Genomic DNA, 20000 nt, shown 5'->3' on the forward strand with positions numbered 1-20000 from the left:
CTGAGTCCGGATCCGGAAATAAGGGTCACGTCTCATAATGAGCAGGACTCGTGGCCGCCCGGTCATCCGCCTGTGGCTTCATTTAAATGCGAAGAGCTTATTGATCGAAGGAGACGCCAGAGACGGCGCTTGCCGGACCCGAGGCCAGGGCTAGCCATAAGCTAGTTTTTGTTTAGTTTTAGTAAGGCTTTAAGGCGCTCGCAACTGCATAGAGTCATATGAGCGCCAAGGGGTTGGTGTCAACAGAGAGGTCCATACGGGGAATCAGGTTTACTCTGCTTACCTCTCTAGCCTCATCAGCACAAACATTGCTTTGTATCTAGGCTCCCCAGAAATAGCAATTCACAAGAGAGTGACAAACGTACAAAAAAAGTAGAGGAAAAAAATGACGATAGTAAGTATGAGGAAAGAAAAAGCAGCATTCCCATATGTTGTTCCGCTCAGTATGAACATGACATTGATAAATCAGCCCATTTACAATTCTACTATGCACAAGAACATGTTAATATCCCCCTTTTGGAAATGGTCTAAAGACAACTTCAGTCAGTAGCACTGCCCTGATTGGGAGGGGGGGGGGGTGGCCATAAGCTTGGCGCTCAGAGATAACAGCATTTCTCATCTACCGGGCTTTCGGGTTTTGATAGAGGTGAGCTGCGGTAATGCCAGGCTGGAGAGAAACGATGGTCTAAAAAAGATTAATCAGAGAGTTTTAACATACTGGGGTGAGCTCTGTAACCTTGGGTCTAAATACCACGACATTGGGTGATACAGAAAAGGTCGTTGAAATTTGTCACTTTTTCCACCGAATGCATTTGCATGATTTTAATCTCTTTGTTACATTGCTGTTGCTGATCGTTTTTCCGTTGCTATCGCTATCATTATCAGATGATTTTTGTGGCAATGGACACTTTTTTTAAAAAGATGATTTTTGTGATTAATACGTTTGAAGTTAATTTTACACCTTTTTGTAAAGATCTGCAATATTTCATTACGTCAGAATTGCTACTGTGGCCTGTTACTGCAGTGTACAGTCATAATAGTTATGAATCATTGATGCAACGTAGAAAGACCCTGGATTTTTGCAACGTAAGGATGGAACAGACATACACATGACAATACAAAACATAAACACTGATAGTTAAAAATGCTGGAACCAACCATTAAGAGGCTTACCCCGTTTCACGTTCGGACTGTTAGCTGTGGACAAAGAGACACAAATTAGATTTTGTTTTTAAAACGAATATTTTATAAAACCACAATATTATACTGCTTTGTTTGACTCTCTATCATATTCTAAGACTCTCTTACAACCGAAGATATAAGTATTTTTTGGAGCTAAGCAAAATGTTCAAGTAGAGAATCATAAAGTTTACTTTTTTATACAAATGAAGTACTTTTAATCCTGGTTTTCAATGAAATATTTCGAGAATGACATTTCCTTACAGAGAATAAGCCCTATGTTACTAACTTGAAAATGAAGTGCATGATACTAATCAATAATTCCCTAATCTATAATATCTTCACTAATTTCTGCACTTTGGAAACGAAATAAGATAAAATTATGTAATTATAGCAAATAGAGTGACCGGTAGTTGCGCAATAAAATCATGAACGTTTAACATTCTTGTCACTCCCACTCTATATCAAAGCCAGGGCTCATCATGTGCTATAGCGAGTTTCCCAGCGTAATCTGTCTTGACGAGTGTCTCAGAGACACGCCAAAATCTTCCCTGAGAAGACACGAACGTCGCTGTGTGGTCCCATCTCCCAGGAGAGGGTGGGCTCGTCATAGCCGAGGCGCTGAGCTCTTTCTCTCTTTCTACCTTCCCCTCCCCTAGCGGGGACTCTTTTCCAGCTCAGCTTTATTGATGCTGGAAACAACACTTAGAGACACTAAGCCGATTGCGAGCTTGGAAGCCTGGAAGCCTGGAAGCCTGGAAGCCTTAAGTGCTCACTTTGGTACCTTGCAGGCAGTTGTCTGGTACAATGTCAAATGCATTGCAGTTGTCATTGTTCTTTTGATGTTGTGGGCTGTTTTTAGATTTTTAGTCAGCGCTACTGGCAAAGATAAGAAACACCCGTACGAAAAGTAGCATTTTGGATTTGACTCATACTCCAACACGTAACCCGTACTTTCTGGCCTGCTCCTCAACACTACGTAACATGCAATAAAACGGAAAAAATGTCCCAATATTTTGAGGGTAAAACAAGTAGTCAGGGGAAAGCGTATGCAGTTAATACGGATGGGTAGGGCATAGTAATTCCCCCACCCCACCCCAAAAAAAAGAAAAAAAAAAAAGAATGAGACGCAAACAGTAAAAATAAAAAAACCCCAACAGAACATGTTTTGCTTACAGAACTCTGTTCAGAATCCTCAATGTTTCCTGGGTTACTTTACTTTCAATGATGTTTTTTGAGAAAAGCACAGTGTCTTACTATTGGCACTGAAAGACAAGCATAATGGAAGTATTAAACCCACAAGGTTGTTCAAATACCTGTATAAGATTGCCCACCCTTCACACTGATGGCTACTGGGAGGCTCTTCACTTCTCACGCCAAACATTAACGCCCTACATTCTTACCTTCTCTTAAGCCATACGATTAAGAACGGAAAGTAAATTTATCCAAGTTGTTTTTTCTTAATTCCTCTCTTTATGAAGCATTATCTAACTTGTTTTATTACTCTGTAGAATGGCTGAGTAAAAAACGCGCAAGTTTATCTTTAAATAGAGACATGTTTCTGAGCCCATTTACCACGTACTGACCTTTCAAAAGATCAGTAGACGGAAGCATGACCCCCTAAAACAAGGATGGCATACAACGTTACAATAACTTTATTCAAAGTTGTGTACTATACTAAACATCAATCCCCACTCCGCTCCCTCACAAAAAGAACCACCCTCCCCCCCCCGGCGTATTTAGTCTATAACGTACAATCAAACTGCCCTCTTTACATTTGATCCATAGATTAGACAAGAACTTCTGAAAAAAAACCAACCCCCCCCCCCCCAAACTTGAGTATGGTCTGGCTTTCCAGGCTACCAAAATATTGTCAAAAACAGAATATTGCCTGTCGTGAGCGGTCGACAAGCTTAGTTCTCAAGGTGACTCACCCACGAGCACGTTCACCTCGACACTGGCGATGAGTTCTGAGGAGCTTCGGCAGATGTACGTGCCCGAGTCGCGGTTGTGGCCACTCATGATGAGCAGTTCGCTGACTAGAGACATCGTCTCTTCCATTCTGTCGAGGAAATGAGACTTCTGTTTAAATTGGGAAGTATGGACTTTATGCTGGGAGGTCTAATGTACTTAATGACATGACAGCTACGGGAAAAGGCAAACAAGAGAAAGGGTTGGGATGAGAGAGAGAGGGAGAGAGATAGAGATAGATAGAGAGAGAGAGTGAAGGAGAGAGAGAGAGAGAGAGAGAGAGAGGGAGAGAGAGAGAAAGAGATAGATAATTAAATAGATAGATAGATACATAGAGAGATAGAGAGATAGAGAGGGAGAGAGATAGATAGATATATAGATATATAGATAGATAGATAGATAGATAGATAGATAGATAGAGAGAGAGAGAGAGAGAAAGAGAGAGAGAGAGAGAGAGAGAGAGAGCGAGAGAGAAAGTAGAGAGGGTGAGCCAGGAACAGAACATAAAAAGGAAAGGGATGAACAGCAGTAAACGACTTACGTGTGCATGTAGAGAAGAAGGAAAGAGGCCCAGAGAAAAAAAGTAGAGAGAGAGAGAGAGAGAGAGAGAGAGAGAGAGAGAGAGAGAGAGAGAGAGAGAGAGAGAGAGAGAGAGAGAGAGAGAGAGAGAGAAAAACAAAGACAAAAACAAAAACGAAGAGAGAGAAATAATGATCAGGGAAAAGTCAAATACTATGATGAGTCACGGAAAACCATACATCTTGCAGTTTTTCCTCAACACTTCGCGGAGGCTTTCCCCGTTTTTCCACCTGCCCAGCGAAATGACTTTACAAGCCGACAAGCCAGGGACATCCCAGAGTCTCGAGGGTAGAGGTTAGTAGTACGCGGGAGATAGGGGACCAGGGAGGAGGACTACGGGGGTCGCTACCATTACAGGTGTTTCCGAAAAGCAAATGTGAAGCAGCATGGTGAAATCAGGCGCTCGTCGGAGTAGTGAAATTGAATGAAGAATCTAGCATTTTTCAGCCACATTGGCAGTTTTTATCGAATTTCTATTGGTGTTGTTTGTTTGTTGTTGTTTTTTGTGTGTGCCTTTTTTGGCTTAACACCATATGACAGTTGTCCAATTAAGAACACACTTCTGTGTGGACTTTTACTGAAAAACGTTGATTAAAGGCAGAAATAATGTAATTTTTCAGTGTCCGTGGACTATCAAGCTAGGGAAATAATCAGACTACTTTGGCGACCCTAATATTCTCCCTTTTTCTGCCTTTGAAACAAGACGACCCCACCTTCTTCAATCTCAAACATCTCCACTTCTATTCAAGATAAATGGGTATTTTTTTCACCGATAGCATGACAACCCAACAAGCTTTAAGATGATACCAATCCCAAATGCCCAACAAAGGACGAGCGCCTGATTCCACCACGTCGTGACACAGATGCTGCGGGGTAATCCCAAACACAGATTGCGGTCATTTGCGTTCTTTGCCTCAAGCACTTGTGACTTTTAAGTAGTACCTCTAAAGTCGCTCACGTTTCACCCAACTAGTTGTGCTTGGTATTTCTTTTTACAACTTTAGCCAAATGCACATTATACAACATTTTTCATAGACGCAACCCGCGTGGTGTTACAAGTATTGTCTCAATGGCCAACGAACTATATGTTTCTTACAACTCGAATGTGAGAGAAGGGGTGAATCAAAAGAAAACAGACAAAGTCACCGATCCTACCTCACACAAAACTTCCCAATTTGAAAAGCATCCAAATTCAACTCAAGAGTAGTTGTGCAAATAAACGAAAATCTAACAGGTGGGAACATCATAAAAATGAATCAGTCTAGAAACAGTCTCAGCGGTTTTTTCCTCCACTACTTCTATGTCTGATCTTTAAATAATGATAAACAATGCAAAGTGGCTAGCCATAACAACTTTGCCTTTTAGTTGTAAGTGCCATTCACTGTCTCTATGTAGCTGATGTCTGAAAAGTCAGTTCTTGAAAGAAAACGGATATAAATAGGTAGGTATCACTTGTAAGTGATTTTCGTCAAGTTGTTCTTGGACTGTAGACAAAGACTCACCTGCTATATCTTTTAAATAATTAAGTGGAGGTTAGCAAGAGGTCTCCAGTTTCTGAAGAACAACGCACTCTAGTAAAGAAAAGAAATGTGTTTGAATTCAGGCTGTCTTTACGCAGTTTTTAACCGTCTTTCAACGAGCACTGTCAATGAGCACCAATGAATGTGTCAGCCACTTTTACTGAGAACTTGTCACCAAAAGACAAAAATAAAAGTGTCTATTGTGGCATCACACGGTGTATTCGGGCGTTCGTCAATTATTTGGCATAAGGAGTAATGAGTTCAATCCTAATGCCTGTTCTTTGGCCTTGCTTTGAATGAAAAAATACCCACCTATCATTAAAAAATTTGATATATTTGCAATAGAATCTTGTGGCGGACACCTAGTAATTAGTAACGGGGGTAAACATAGCGAGAAAATGGCCAGCGTAGGTTCGTAACTTCCAAAGCTGTAGTGACCTTGGAAACTGCAAGTTTACATTTTTGTGATTGTCTTTGATCATATTTTTCATTCAAATGTATACAGGAATGTGTTTTGAAATTGCCATAAAAGTGCCGAACACAAGATACAAAAACCCAAAAAACAATGGATAAAAATATCCCAAAACAGGAAAAAAATGTCGTTTAGTTCGATTTCATTATTTTGACTAGCGCCTGATTTCACCACGATGTCACACATTTTAGTTTTGGCCATGAGTCAATTCTTTATGGCCATACTTGGGGATGGTCGTCTCACAGGGCAATCAATGTACAGGTCATATAGCCTACTTTCAATCAGGAATGCGCTCCACACCGTGCTATCATATGGTCGCTTTTAAGGACAAGCGGGCTAACCCAGATTTAGTTGTTTTCCAGAAATCATGACCTGCACCAAAAGCGGGCATTGCCCTACCTATAGGAGAAATTTGGTTTCATTGGTGTGTACATTTCTTGGGTTATAGAGAAAACTCTCCTTGTCTTTTAAAGAAACTGAAAACGGGGCAAAAATTTTCCTTCGATTTTCTCAAAACAGCAATTTTCGGGACAGCGCTCTTTCGTTTTAAAGCGGCCATACACGAATTATTATCAACCTTTAACACCCGGTCTGATCTCCACATACTGTTTTAAAAGCCGCGTCTGTTGGCATGGAACCACATGACACCTGTTGCCTCTCTCCACAAATCTATTGTGAAGCAATTAAGATTCCTTATCACATGCGGGAACTAGGTAGATCATTATACACTTAATACGTCTATTATGAGGAAGCAGACAACCCATATACAGCCATGATCGATTTGATGTTATTTCTGTATGATTTTACACGTATAACGCCGTTTTCGTTTAGGAATGAGCTCAATGTCGTTGATGAATAGTTCTGGCAGCCTTCTCTAACTGTGCAGCGTCTCCTTTTTGGAGTGTTTCTTATTAAACTCTCTTCTAAAAGAGGATGTCTAGTTGTTATTCATCTCAAATTGCTAATTCTTTCTATCTTCTCAAGGTCAGAATTTTCCTTGCACTTGGTGTCAAGAATCGTGACAACACATTTTTTGGCTTCAATATCATGTGGTTCCACGCCAACAGACGCGGCTTTTAAAACAGTATATCGAGATCAGACCGGGTATAATAATTCGTGTATGGCCACTTTTAATAAGCACAATGGGTATGTATTAGTTGTGTCAATATAGTTAAATTAATGGAACATGACATGACCCTAGCTGCCCTTATGCCAGATCTCATGTGGTCGAAAAGGAGGTCGGGTGGGCCAATATATTAGACAGAATTCAGCTCGAAAAAAAACCCCAAAGGTCTCTGAAGCAGTAACAATTCATGAGTGGTTCGACTCCTGATATCGACTATTTCAAGTCCTCACTTAATAACAATTGATAGCATTTGTGAGGCAGGGCGGTGAAACAGGCACTCGTCAAAATAACGAAGTCAGAGAAACGCATTTTTCCTCCAGTTTGGAAATTTGTATCATTTTTTTGTTTTTTGGCTTAACCTCTAGTGTGTCCATATAAAAACACATTTCCATATGCATTTTACTGAACGCCCTTTCTACCTTCCTGTTACCTGTATTTTGTGATGACCACATTTGGGTACGTGCTCTGGTCGATTTTGTCGCCATTTTTGAACCAGTCCACGTCGTCTGGTATCCGGTCGCCCTCTGTGGTGTTGCACCTGAGGTACACAGTCTGGCCCGACTCCACGAACTCCTGGCCCTCAATGCTGATCACTGGACACAACAGACAGACAAACACATAGAATGATCACTGGACACAACAGACAGACAGTCACATATAGAATGATCGCTGGACACAACAGACAGACAAACACACATAAAATACATTAAATCGTAAAGTTTAAAAAAATGTTCCAATGTTATTTGAGCTTTTTGTAAACTGTAGGGCGATTACTTAAATATTTAAAAACATTGCTATTTTTATACTAAAATCAGAGTAAAAATAGAGAAAGATTTTTTTGTAGAACGATTACTTATAGATAGCATTTGTATAGCACAAATCCCCGCTCAACAGCAAGCTCTATGCGCTTCACAATCTATATTATTACCCCAGCAGACCTAAGAGCATTCTGAAGTAACCCCAACTTCCTGGGAAGCATACAGTGCAAGCAGCCATTTATAGGCCCTAAAATACTAAAATACTGACACGATCTTTCGCTTTCTATGGCCAGGTACCCATTCCCACTTGGGTGAAGTGAGGAACATTCATAAAAAGTGCCTTTCTCAAGAACACAACGTCGGGCCCGCGGCTCGAACCCACGAACCCTCAAACTCATGATAACGAGTCCTGTAGCCTAACCACTAGATCGCCAACTTTCACAATCAAAGACATTCTGATAGTACAATCGGAGGGAAAATATGGAAATATATTTTGTTTCTTGGCGTGGTTAATTAGATGTATACGAATATTTCTAACTTTTCTTCTAGAATCTATGGATTAATTCTTGTTGCATTATATCGAGTAATAACCCGTCAAAAAGTACTTGTAGAAGCAATAAGTGTTACTTTCTTAAAACAATGTTAAAGGAATATTCTCAAAATAACTACTTCAAGAGAGAAAAACTGCACAAAAGGATGCATGCCACATTTTCTTCTTACTTCTCTTTTAACTTTTGATACAGAACACAGATTCTTGACGGTATCTTGACAATCCTATGCATCTATTGAAGTCGTTAAAAACGTTTGCTTTAACATTGAACTGGGAAGGAAGCAGCCGCAAATGAATGCTATCTATTTCACTGTATCTATAAGTTGGAAAAGGAAAAAGACGAACAAAGAGGTGTGTCAGATTCTACACACAAGAGAGGCCCTGCTAAGCAAAATAAATGTAGAAAAATTCAATACTATGGCCATTTAATTGAAAAGACAGGAGGCAATTGTGAACAAGTTGCCTGAAGGAAAGATGTGGGGCAGGAGAGGCAGAGGAAAGCAAAGCATAACACAGATGGGCAACATAAGAACATGGACTGGACTGGATATGGCAGAATGTGCAACGGCAGCTCGTGACCGTAAAAGATGGAGGGTCATTACACGTCAACCTCGGAGTCAGAGATGACACTCCAGGTATCCAGGTAGATCTATTCTTGGTTTGTTTTTGGGACACGTGAAACAGCATTACGACAGTATTTTGCAAGTCAACATTATATTGTTGATTTTCTTAGGGCGACCTGATCAAGCAGTTAATATTCGCTTTTTGATTTATGATAACTGACCAAGAACTATTCAATTGTTTACTGATCAATAATGATGGAAGAAATCTATCCACGAGCATTCTGTACAGCTGCCACACACACTATCTGAACTTTCGTCTGGCGTTCATTGCCTCTAAGATCACACGATAGTCTGGTTTCCAACTTTACTGTAAAAGGATCTGAAAGCCCGCATTACTGCTGGAAAGTAAAACCATCCCATAGGTAAATTATGCACCCAACATGTCTCACGATTTGTGTTAAGAGGGAAGACATCTTGCTTAAAACAAAACACAACGAAATCTTACCTGGATTGTGTGGAGGTTTTTCTGAAAGAGAAGGAAAAAAACAACGTTTTGTTACAGCTTTCCATCAGCCTCTAGAAAGGGGCATAACTATGCACGAGCCGATGTTCCCAACTCGTCTAATTAGGTCCCCGAGCACAAAACTTTAATGTAAAGTGTAGAGTGGTTGATCATGAGAACGTAATGGGATATCCCGCATTGTTTTACGTTTCATCTCGGGAAGACTACGACACCTTCGACGGACATAGACCAATCAAAATGCTTTGTGCCTCTAGACCAAGTACAAACTTCTGAGGGGTAACAGCCCCCCCCCCCTCCCCATGTTTTAACCCATAATTTGATATTTTTCGGTTAGGTTTGAAATTTTCTTGAACGTAATTGATTTGCGGCAGTTTTTGTGGCTGCGTGTGTGAACTGCAGCAAACAATACGAAGTTTGACCCCCCAAAGCAGTGCATCTATGTGCGGGAGTGTGTCTCTGAATATTTTCTGTTTGTTCGCCGGAGACGTCTTCGAATATCTTCTGCCATGACAAGTTGTGCACAGACGTTGTTGTCAGAAGATGGAGTGAAGTGGTGTATAGGAAAAGGAAAAGACTGCAAGATAAGAACATCATTTTTACAGCTGACTCTTTTAAAAACAAGTGTCTTTTCTTCATGTACAAAAGACAGTAAGAGCCCTTCATTCTCACCCACAATTAAATAAAACATGTGTAAATATCAAATATTTAACAACAGATTTTGTGATGCTGATTCAGTTATAGGAAAGGGTGTATACGTCCTTTTGTCTTATGTGACCCGCTGAGCGAGAAATTCTAATGAGTATCTGATTCTGTTTTTGTCCTTAATAACAATAATAATAATAATAATAATAATAATAATAATAATAATAATAATAATAATAATAATAATAATAATAATAATAATAATAATATTAATAATAGGAAGAAAAAGAAGAAGAAGAAGAAGAAGAAGAAGAAGAAGAAGAAGAAGAAGAAGAAGAAGAAGAAGAAGAAGAAGAAGAAGAAGAAGAAGAAGAAGAAGAAGAAGAAGAAGAAGAAGAAGAAGAAGAAGAAGAAGAAGAAGAAGAAGAAGAAGAAGAAGAAGAAGAAAAAGAAGAAGAAGAAGAAAAATACTACTACTACTAATAATAAAAGTAATAGCATTTATGCTGTGCACTTCCATTTTATTAAAAAAATCTCAATGCGCAATATAGTCAGGTTTCATGTTCCCAATCTACCTAGTCTAAAGAATGCTCCGGGGCTCTCGTGGTCCAGAGGTTACGGCGTTCGCTTCTCACTCTATAGGTTCCTAGTTGGAAACCTGACGGTAACGGACAATTTTCTTCTTTTACCTTCTTTCCTGCTCTCTAATCATGTTCTGTCGTCTGAATTCGTCTCCATTTTCTGCACCCCCACCCCTTTCTCCCTCTTCTGGGCTCCTGACTCTTTCTGTAGCTTTTCTTCTTTTACTCCTCGGCTTATTACTACTGCTGTAGGTAAGATCTAACACACAGCTTTCTTGGATAAGGATTAAATATCTCGGAGGTCCCGTGTGCATGTTGCACACGTTTAAGATCCCTAGATGGTAAAAATCGATTAGGGTAAGCTTGAGATTACCCCCAGTTTGACTAGCCATTGATTGCTAACCCCCCCCCCCCCCCCCCAACATGAAAAACTTTTTGTAAATAAATGTTTGTGTTTAACCCCATCAGATTGTTGAGGGGGGAGGGGGGAGGGGGGAGAGGAGCGGGAAGAGGGTGGAAAAGGGGGAACACGGGGGGGGGGGGGTTTAGGAGTGAGCGACATCTTATTGTGAGTTGTTAATTCTCTCACGCGGAGAGACAGACACCTCTACGCTTATCTTGGGCAGAGATTATTTTGTGTGTCAGTAAACAGATTTTGTGTTTGCTTGGGGGAGCAAAAAAGTTTTCGTCTGGACAAGATATCTGTTTCCCTCAAAGGCTCATCAGTTTATAGAAGCCATTATCAACGAAGTCTATGCAACTTACTCAAGCCTGGCTTTTTGACTCTGTCCTCCATCCCTTCCTAATTTGATGTAAAAGGGGTGTGAACAACGGAAGATGGGAAATGCAAATCTAATCGAGAATTGTGATGCAGCGTTAGACAGTCATTTCTTCTTTTTGTGAGTGTAAAGAACAGCGCTTTACATTTCCCGTTCCCCAAAGAAATAAACTGAGGATAAAAATCCTTCTGAAGAACAGCAGAATGATGGAAGAAATGGAAATATGGTATAAACGAAGGCTTTTTGTGATCACAAGATGGGAATTTCATGCCACAGGCTCCCGATCAGATCTATCGGGAAGAAAAAGATATCAACTTTCCTTGGCGGTGATCGGGAAATAGAAAGAAACAGTCGGGGAAAAAACAGAAGAAGCAAAGCCTTTTTTTTTTCTATGTTTTGCAAGATCTGGTTCGTTGTCCAGAGAAAAGCAAAAACGTTTTCCTATTTTCAACCACTCTTTTATTCAGATTTGGTCGTCTTTTGCTTTGCCTGCTCTTTTTTATATAACACCTCTCTTATTGTTTATCTCCCCACTTATTTAGTAAATCCACTTTCTTTTTCCCCCTGTGTTTTCCAAACCCCACCCGTTTTTCTTCGTTCTTTTCCTTTCTTCTTTTATCCATCGTCTTGGCCCAAAAATCCGCCCAAATCTTGTTTTACTTAATTGTTACAACTGAGGTTTCTCCACGCCATTTGCACGTGGCGATTAAGCTGTTTGTTTTGTTTTGGTTTTTTTCCAATCTTCTTACTAAGCGCTATGGTTTGAAATGAGTGTTGTAGTGGGTAATATATTTACAGAGAATTTCATCTGTACGGACGTTTAAAACAAGAAAACACAATTCGAACCTACAGTCTGAGGTATTAGTCTTAATCGTCTAACTGTGCATAGGTGCTCTGGTTAGCATTGTTTTTGAATAGGAGACAGGGGAAACAAAAAACAAAAATCGTAGAATGTGTAGGTAAAGATTAGTGTGCCCCCCATGGGAATTCCGTAAGACTGGACGTCCAGACAAAATTTACACTTGCGCCCAAAATGGTAAGACCCTGGACTAACGTATTATCATGGTAATGGCGGCGTAGACGAAGCACACTATGAGGTAGCCCAACTCTGTCTGGCTGGAATGGGAAGGCGTCACTAAAAAGGAATACTTTTTTTTATCTTGTCGAGAAACTAATGTCCCAAGATTTTTACAAGGATAGGAATGGGTGTTTACTGGAAGACTGGAACAATGAGTTGGTTCTTTTTTGTTTGTTATTTGTAAATGCTGTAATCCACTCCCGATCCTCCCCCCCCCCTCGAAAAAAAACCTGTCGCAATTTAGATCATTTAGGGGGCGGCAACCTTGACCTTGCCAACCTATACCAACCAAGGTCGAGTGAGTTACATCTCAGCAGACAGACGGAAGTTCCAGATTTAAAAAAGAAAAACAAAAACAATTCTCCCCCCCAAAAAAAAACAACACAAAAAAACAACAACAACAACACAACAGCAAACAGCAACATTCGCGCTCGGCAATCTAATCTCATCTTCAGCGTGCAGCTACAAAGAGCGTAGTCATTATACAACAGACACCGATGACGGTAGTGAGGAGAGTAAAGGCCGCTACACATGTACGTTCCAAACTGCCGGTTCGGATTGGAAAGGCAAACCTGACGGCACAACCACAGATGTGGATGAAAAACTGCTGGTAAAAAGTTAAACCGGGAGGTCGAACCGGCGGTTTCAACATGTTTGGATTTTCTGACAACAGTGCAGCACGTTCCGTCGACGACAGCCTTTGTGTGACGTCACAGCCTTAGCCGGCTTATCTTGTCACTGCCAATATCTTCTAAATGATTTACCGCACATAAAATCTGATTACATTTTTGAAACGAGCGACACAATTTTAAGGCAAGAATCGAGCAGAATATGTATTTTTTTCAATGATTAAAGATGTTTTAAAAAATCCCACATAATAATGCATTAGCTGAAGGGGTTCAGTACAGGTTTGGCCTCTGTGCCACGACTTGATCTGCGGTTAAACCGCACGTGATGTGGATGACGCGCCGACCCGTCGAAAGGCGGTTTTGTGTGGCGATTTCAACGCCGGTTCCCACTCCAGTTTAAACCGCTGGGTTGGAACGTATTGTGTAGCGGCCTTTAGAAAGGCTGAGAATTTACAAAAGGTGAAAGGGGCAAGAATGGCTTACATTTTACAATAAATGAGATAGAGAAGGGGAAGGGGGAGTTAAACAGTCTCCTTCCTTTGTCCCATTGCACTAACTTGTATCGGAGAGGTAGCGGAAGAAGGGGGAGGGGGGATCAGTCTCTTTACTTCGTCCTAGTGCATTCATCTATAACGGAGGGGTAGGGAGGGGGTGGTGTGATCAGTCTCTGTACTTCATGTCAGTGCACTCACCTATAAAGGAAAGGTAGGGAGAGGGGTGAGTCTCTTTACTTCATCCTAGTGCATATACATATAGCGGAGGGGTAAGGAGGGAGGGGAGGTGTGGTCAGTCTTTTCGCTTTAAGCCAGTGCACTCACCCTAACGGACATTTAGGGAAGGGGGGTGTGATCAATCTGTTTGCTTCATGCCAGTGCATTCACCTGTAACGGAGAGGTGAGGGGGGGGGGGATCAGTCTGTTTGCTTCATGCCTGTGTACTCACCTATAACGGACAGCTTGACCCTCCAGGACATCTTCTCTGTGGCGATGATCTGACACTCGTACATGCCCGAGTCCTCCACTCGCGCCTCCCGGAACACCAGATTCCAGTCGCTGACCCCTGCCGGCCAGTTCTGGTGCGCCACCTTTAGGTTTTGATCCTGCACCCACACGTGAGTCCCGATACTCAGAAAGTGGTCGCCACCCACCTTCTGCCACGAAACCTGAAAGTGAAAGATTAAATGATGTAAAAAAGACAATGTGCTCACATTATTATGCAGATGTGAGGGCCATAAAACCTTACTTAAAAACAAAACAAAAACTAGAAAAGACAGTTGGTTACTTGGTTACTTAAGAATGGTGAAACAGTACAAGTTAAACGCCTCTATTAACATTGTTAGGTTATTTAAGAGGCGGGACCTCTGAGTTTAACGTCCATTTCCGAAATGGCCGAGTCAAATGGGAAATTTGTGTAAAAAGCTGTTCACAAGGACACGACGTCAGACCGGGCAGAGTCTCGAATCCATGCGCCCACAACATCACGATAGCGAGTCCGGTAGCCTAACCACAAGGCTACCGACCCACCCTTGGTCACTTGGTTACTTAGTCACCTCGTTACTTGATTGGAGAAATAGGTATCACCGCAGGCGGCACAATGCCATAACTGTTCCTTCATCCTCTCCAGGATTCACAAAAGAGTTTGCTTGCTGATCGTGCCAGTTATCAGCAGGCAGGATATTTTTTTGGCTTTTCCACACAAGAGTTGGAAAAGAGAGACCTGGTTTGAAGTTGTGTTCTTGCCTAACGACGTACAGCCGTGTTCTTGTTTTGCAAAGTAAAGAAATATAATTCTTCCATTGGGAAGCGTTTGTTACGTATGACTTTCTATTCAGAGGATATTTTTTGTTTGTTCATTCATTATCTATAGGAAATGGAACACTGTTACACACTGCTCTCTGAGTTAAAACCAAACTGCTATGATAGAGTAAAAAGTATTGAAGCATGTCAACTGGAAATGATGGTGAACCATCTACCCTAACCCATGTAGGACGAGCAAATCATATATTGTCTGTGTTAAACAAAAACTTTATTTCTTTTTCCACCCCCACCTCGACCGCCTCTTTTTAGCGATTTTTTCATAATTTTCTATTTCGTTCCTTTTTGTGGAGGAGTGAGAGACTGAGATTGTGTTTTGACTTGTGCTTTACATTGATGTTTGCAATTTCAGAAAATTATCAATAATAATAAAAATGAAAATAATGATAATAATAATAATAATAATAATAATAATAATAATAATAATAATAATAATAATAATAATAATAATAATTATAATAATAATAATAATATAGATTGCATTAATATAGCGCTCTAATCCCAAACGAGTATAAGCTCTGAGCTATCATATCAACAGTGAGAGAACTCTGTATAAATACAACAGAACGAAAAGAAGTAGAAACGTTAAATACGTGCCTCTGATAATTACCTACTTACTCTCCAGTGCAACATCCCATTTGAGCGGGGTAAAAGAGCTTAATTCGAGAAAATTCAGCATCCCACATTCTTGGAAAAGGCTATTTAGCATTCTTAGATTATTTGACAGAATGTGACATCCGTTTATAGAAGAACACCCGAGGACTGCGTTCTGGGATATACCGAGATAAAAAATGAGGGGAATGGGTTAAAGAACGAAGATGAATTTCCTCAGAGAGGAATAACTAATCTGATATCTATTTCTCCACATTCTGGAGACGCTTCAGGGACCCGGGACAATAAAGATTACGACATCTAATGCCTCCGGCGAGATTCTGATATCAGGAAATCTAGAGCAATCAGAGATGACCAGCAGCGTGTCCCTGAGGAAATGACGTTCATCTACCTCGCACGGTCGCTAAGCCCGGAGGCGCGATAACTGATTCAAGACTGTCTGCCATTCCATTTTCTCTGTCAAAGTCCATATTATTATACCTTTTCCCGGTGTATCGTGACATCTTAATGCGATAAAACAAAGAAAAGTGTTCCAAACTAGGTCTAGCACTTTCAATAAAAGCGAGATAGCGTCTGGACGCGTGGCCGAAATGAACCACCACATCTACGAGTTCCAAAGACGCCTAAGTACAGAAGTGATCAACTAAACTAAGAATGGTTAAAGTGTAATACATATATACTACGGAGTCCATTTAATTTCTTTCTTAACTAAATAACGTACATAGTACATAGTAAGTAAGTTTATTCAATGTTTAAGGCCCTTGGCCCTCATCATATCACATAAAACACTCATTTGATAAGTAAAGTTTCCATAATGAATAAGTACAGGTTGTGCACATATCTCTTATCATGGACCAAACATTACATATTTCTGTCATTGGACCGAGTTCGGCTGGGAGGGATTAACAATTTCCTTTGATGGACAAAGTGTGAACAACAGAAAATAAAGTGAAATTCACCATCAATTTCATGAGAGTTGACTAAATAACGTACTCGTAATTGTACTTGCAGATGTTTAAGGCCTCATCTGCACAATGTAGGGGGCAAGGTACTTCGACCCTGCTACCAGCACTAACCCAGGCAGCGGGTGTTTGGCGGGTGCTCTTGTGTGGTTTGCTCCTTCTTTCTTATCAAACATCTATCGTTCTTGTCTCTCCTCCTTCTTTTTGTGTTTGTTACTCTCTTGTAACACCTCTACTCTTCGGCACTTATATGACCTTATTGTGTTGCAAGTGCCGTAAAACTCTTACTAAAACAAAATAAAACTGTGCGTGTGTGTGGGTGTGTTTGTGTGTGTGTGTGTGTTTGTGTGTGTGTGCGCGCGTGTGCGTGTGTGTATGTGAGTTTGTGTGTGTGTGTGTGTGTGTGTTTGTGTGTGTGTGCGTGTGTGGGTGTGTGTGTGTGTGTATGTGTGTGCTTGTGTATATGTTTGTGTGTGTGTGTGTGTATGTTTGTGTGTGTGTGTTTGTGGCAACGAGAATTGAACTCACGACTTCTGTGTACGACGGCACCACACCTAACCGCTGCACCACAGATGCCGATCCAAGTATCGCTTCGAGGGACAATAAAAAGGAAACTAGAACAAATGAATAGCAGTGCGTCACGACGGGGTGAAATCAGGCGCACGTCAATTTTTGGGCATATTGAGTTATTAATACTGTCTTAAAGCGTATTCATTTGTCTGGTATATGGCAAAATTTCCCTCGTTCGTGAACTGAAGTCGAGATATTTGCGATTGATGGTAATAAGGTCTCCTTATGTCAGAGGTAAATCTATCGAAAAACTGGCCGCCAAAGTTTGGTGACTTTCAAAGCTTGAGAGCCTTTGGAAACTGCAAATTTACGTTTTTGTGCCTGTAACGAACATTTTTCTGTAACTTCTATTCAGAAACGCGTTTTTAAAAGGACATAAACGGTGTTGAGCCATATAAAAAAACAAAAACAATTTACAAATATTTCCTAAGGCCCAGAAAAATGCAGTTTGATTTCATTGTTTTGACGAGCGCCTGATTTCACCACGCTGCCTCACTTCGCGTCTTGGCATGTTTTACATGTCCGTGCTTCACACACAGAATCCAGCTGCAGTTTTACAGGTACCCAGACCCCTGTGGCACGGCCTCAGTTTTATTGCCAGCACACCAAGATACTTAATCCTATCCGTACGTCGTGTTTTACCATCGAATCCATGCGACGCGGGGAACTCTCTGCCCCCACTTTCCAAAGAGGAAAATTACTCGTTAATCCGACCTTACGCTTTGCATAGCAGTCTGTCAAAATTCTTTTTAGAGAAATACTGACAGTTTTATAGAGATCTTCGCACTAGAAGTGTTCTAAAATGTGAAGAATACAACCCATGTAGTACAAAATGACCCCAGGCTAACGGATAGGTGTAAACGAGGCAGCGTGGTGGAATCAGGCTCTCGTCAATTTTTGGGCATATTGAGTTATTGGTATCATCTTAAAGCTTGTTCATTTGTCTTGTTTCCAACGAAAAAATTACCCATCCATCTTCAGTAGAAGTGGAGATATTTTAGATTGAAGGAGGTGGGGGTTACCTGGTTTAAGACGTAAAATTAGTGAAAAAATGGCCGCCAAAGCTTGGTAAATTCCAAAGCTGGAGAGTCCATGGAAACTGTAAAGTTTTTCTGTGGAATCCTCAAAGGAATGTGTTTGTAATGGACATGAAAGGTGTTGAGCCGAAAAACAAAAATTTGATAAAAATTGCTAAGCAGGGAGAAAACGGCTGTTTTCTTCGATATCCGTATTTTGACGAGAGCCTGATTCCACCACGTGGCCTCACATATGCCACCTAGTGGTGCTGAAAATGGCCATTGTTCAGAAATAAAGGAACATCTAACGACAAAGGGTAGATCTTTAATGATATCAGCTAAACGCTTTCCTGTATCTAGACCTCATATCATTTTGTATACAGAATGCGCTTTGAAAATGTTCCCTTAACCAATCCCCCCATTCTTCCAAATTGAGTTGATGTAGCGTATCTAGACCTTGTATCATCCATGTATACAGAATCCGACTTCGAAAATGACCTATCTTTACGTTCCCTTAACAAATCCTCCATTCCATTCGTCCAAATGGTGTCGATATAACGTAGAGATTTACGTTACAGAAATCTCCCTATCTTCTAGTCTCGTCCGTGGACCTGCAGACATACTCATGCCTCAATCTAGGAGAGCAGTGCCACGCTAGGTTGTCACGTCGAGCTCGCAGGTGCATGGATTGAGGAGAATACCATCACACACCGAATGCTTCCCGGTAATGGAGAGATCCTATCTCTGCTGAACACAATTTCTTGTAGCTCACGGCTACTGCTCCCCACAGCCGAGCTGCTCACATTAATAGCATTAGTCGCCGGCGGTCAAGGACAATCTAATAACGACTCTTGTGTCCGCATCAAGTGATCAAAATGCAATGCTGGTATCGACCAAGGAGCAAGCAGTCGGCCGGGTAAGGGGGTGGTCAGCCTAGCGTGGTGTCCGGCGCCCCAAGAGCCAGGGCAAACATAGAGTCTCCTCACATCCTGCGCTCGACAGTCGATTGTGCTCTCAGTTATGAGCCATTACCAGGGGGAGGCTCTTTCATCACCCGGCCCAGAAGATCATCCTTCTTGGGATAATGGTAGCGCTGATTATATTATCCTTTACAGTCAGTAATGATGTCGGTTAAATCTTGCCTCGCGCAGGTGAATCCCCAGGGCAAGGATGAAATAATCTGTGAAAAACTAATTCTCGCCTCTGTAAATCTTGTTATAATTATGACTTTGATGTATAGAACGCCAGCAGAATAATAACGACGCGATGTCGGGGAGCTATGGCTTGATGTAACTAACGCTCTACTAATGGCTGAGAAATAGAAGCTGTCCACTGACCTCTGGGAAAACGTATTTCCGCTGTTGCTGAATCTGTGGGTGGCTTTTCCCGAAAGCACATTAAGTCTGCGTCGTTTTGGTAATGTCTAGACACGAAGATTACTTTCGCTGCTTTGTGGTTTGTCAATGACTGTAAAGTTACGATTAGTGGGAACCAAAAAGATTAGGTCGTTCAAGGGAGCTGTTGTATTAAAAAACACATTTGTCAGAAAAGGCTTCTCCACCCCTCTTGTTAACCCCCCAACCGTATACAAATTTAACGAATTTGTATGTAGTCAGATGTACATGGGTATAAGTATAGTAGATGGAGGTGCAAATGGAATAACAATCTATAGTAGAGATTTGGTAAATGCAGCCACAGATGGCAGCATAGAAAAAGTGAATTAATGGTTCATGTTTTACCACATTCTGAGAGAGTAAATGCGTTCTTTTGAGTACAATTAGAGAACATTCTTTCCTTACTAAGAATTTTTTTCCTTTTCTATCTTTTGTCCCTTTGTACTAACTTGTGATTTGGAGACTGTACTGCAGCCAAAACGAAAGAGACAAATTGCATTTGTAACGAGCCGAGGGTTATATTTCACTGAACGAAAACTTCAGAAAGAGCATGAAAAGAATTCTTCGGAAATTTCGCCCATGTCTCTGGTAAGAAATTGTAGTTGTAACCAATGTCATTTAATCGGGAAACGTTTGAAATAATCATGAGATTAGGAGAATACCTGATTAATCACGAAGTATT

The 20000-nt window shown here is 41.0% G+C and overlaps 1 protein-coding gene across 4 annotated transcripts in view; it reads right to left on the reverse strand.

Annotated features, from left to right (window-relative positions):
• The window catches only part of LOC101864309 (kin of IRRE-like protein 2), a 366594-nt gene that overhangs the window by 4391 nt on the left and 342203 nt on the right, over window positions 1-20000 (reverse strand). For 3 of the 4 annotated variants that reach the window (XM_035970615.1, XM_035970616.1, XM_005101689.3), the window contains 5 exons: window positions 13893-14112; window positions 9224-9244; window positions 7278-7440; window positions 3114-3241; window positions 1159-1197 (listed from right to left, as the gene is read on the reverse strand). In XM_035970615.1, the coding sequence (XP_035826508.1) occupies window positions 1159-1197; window positions 3114-3241; window positions 7278-7440; window positions 9224-9244; window positions 13893-14112 (571 nt within the window). The remainder of the gene's footprint in view (window positions 1-1158; window positions 1198-3113; window positions 3242-7277; window positions 7441-9223; window positions 9245-13892; window positions 14113-20000) is intronic. The other variant, XM_035970617.1, reaches the window with a different exon arrangement.

Source organism: Aplysia californica, unplaced genomic scaffold (assembly GCF_000002075.1).
Source record: "Aplysia californica isolate F4 #8 unplaced genomic scaffold, AplCal3.0 scaffold00294, whole genome shotgun sequence".
NCBI lineage: Eukaryota > Metazoa > Mollusca > Gastropoda > Aplysiida > Aplysiidae > Aplysia > Aplysia californica.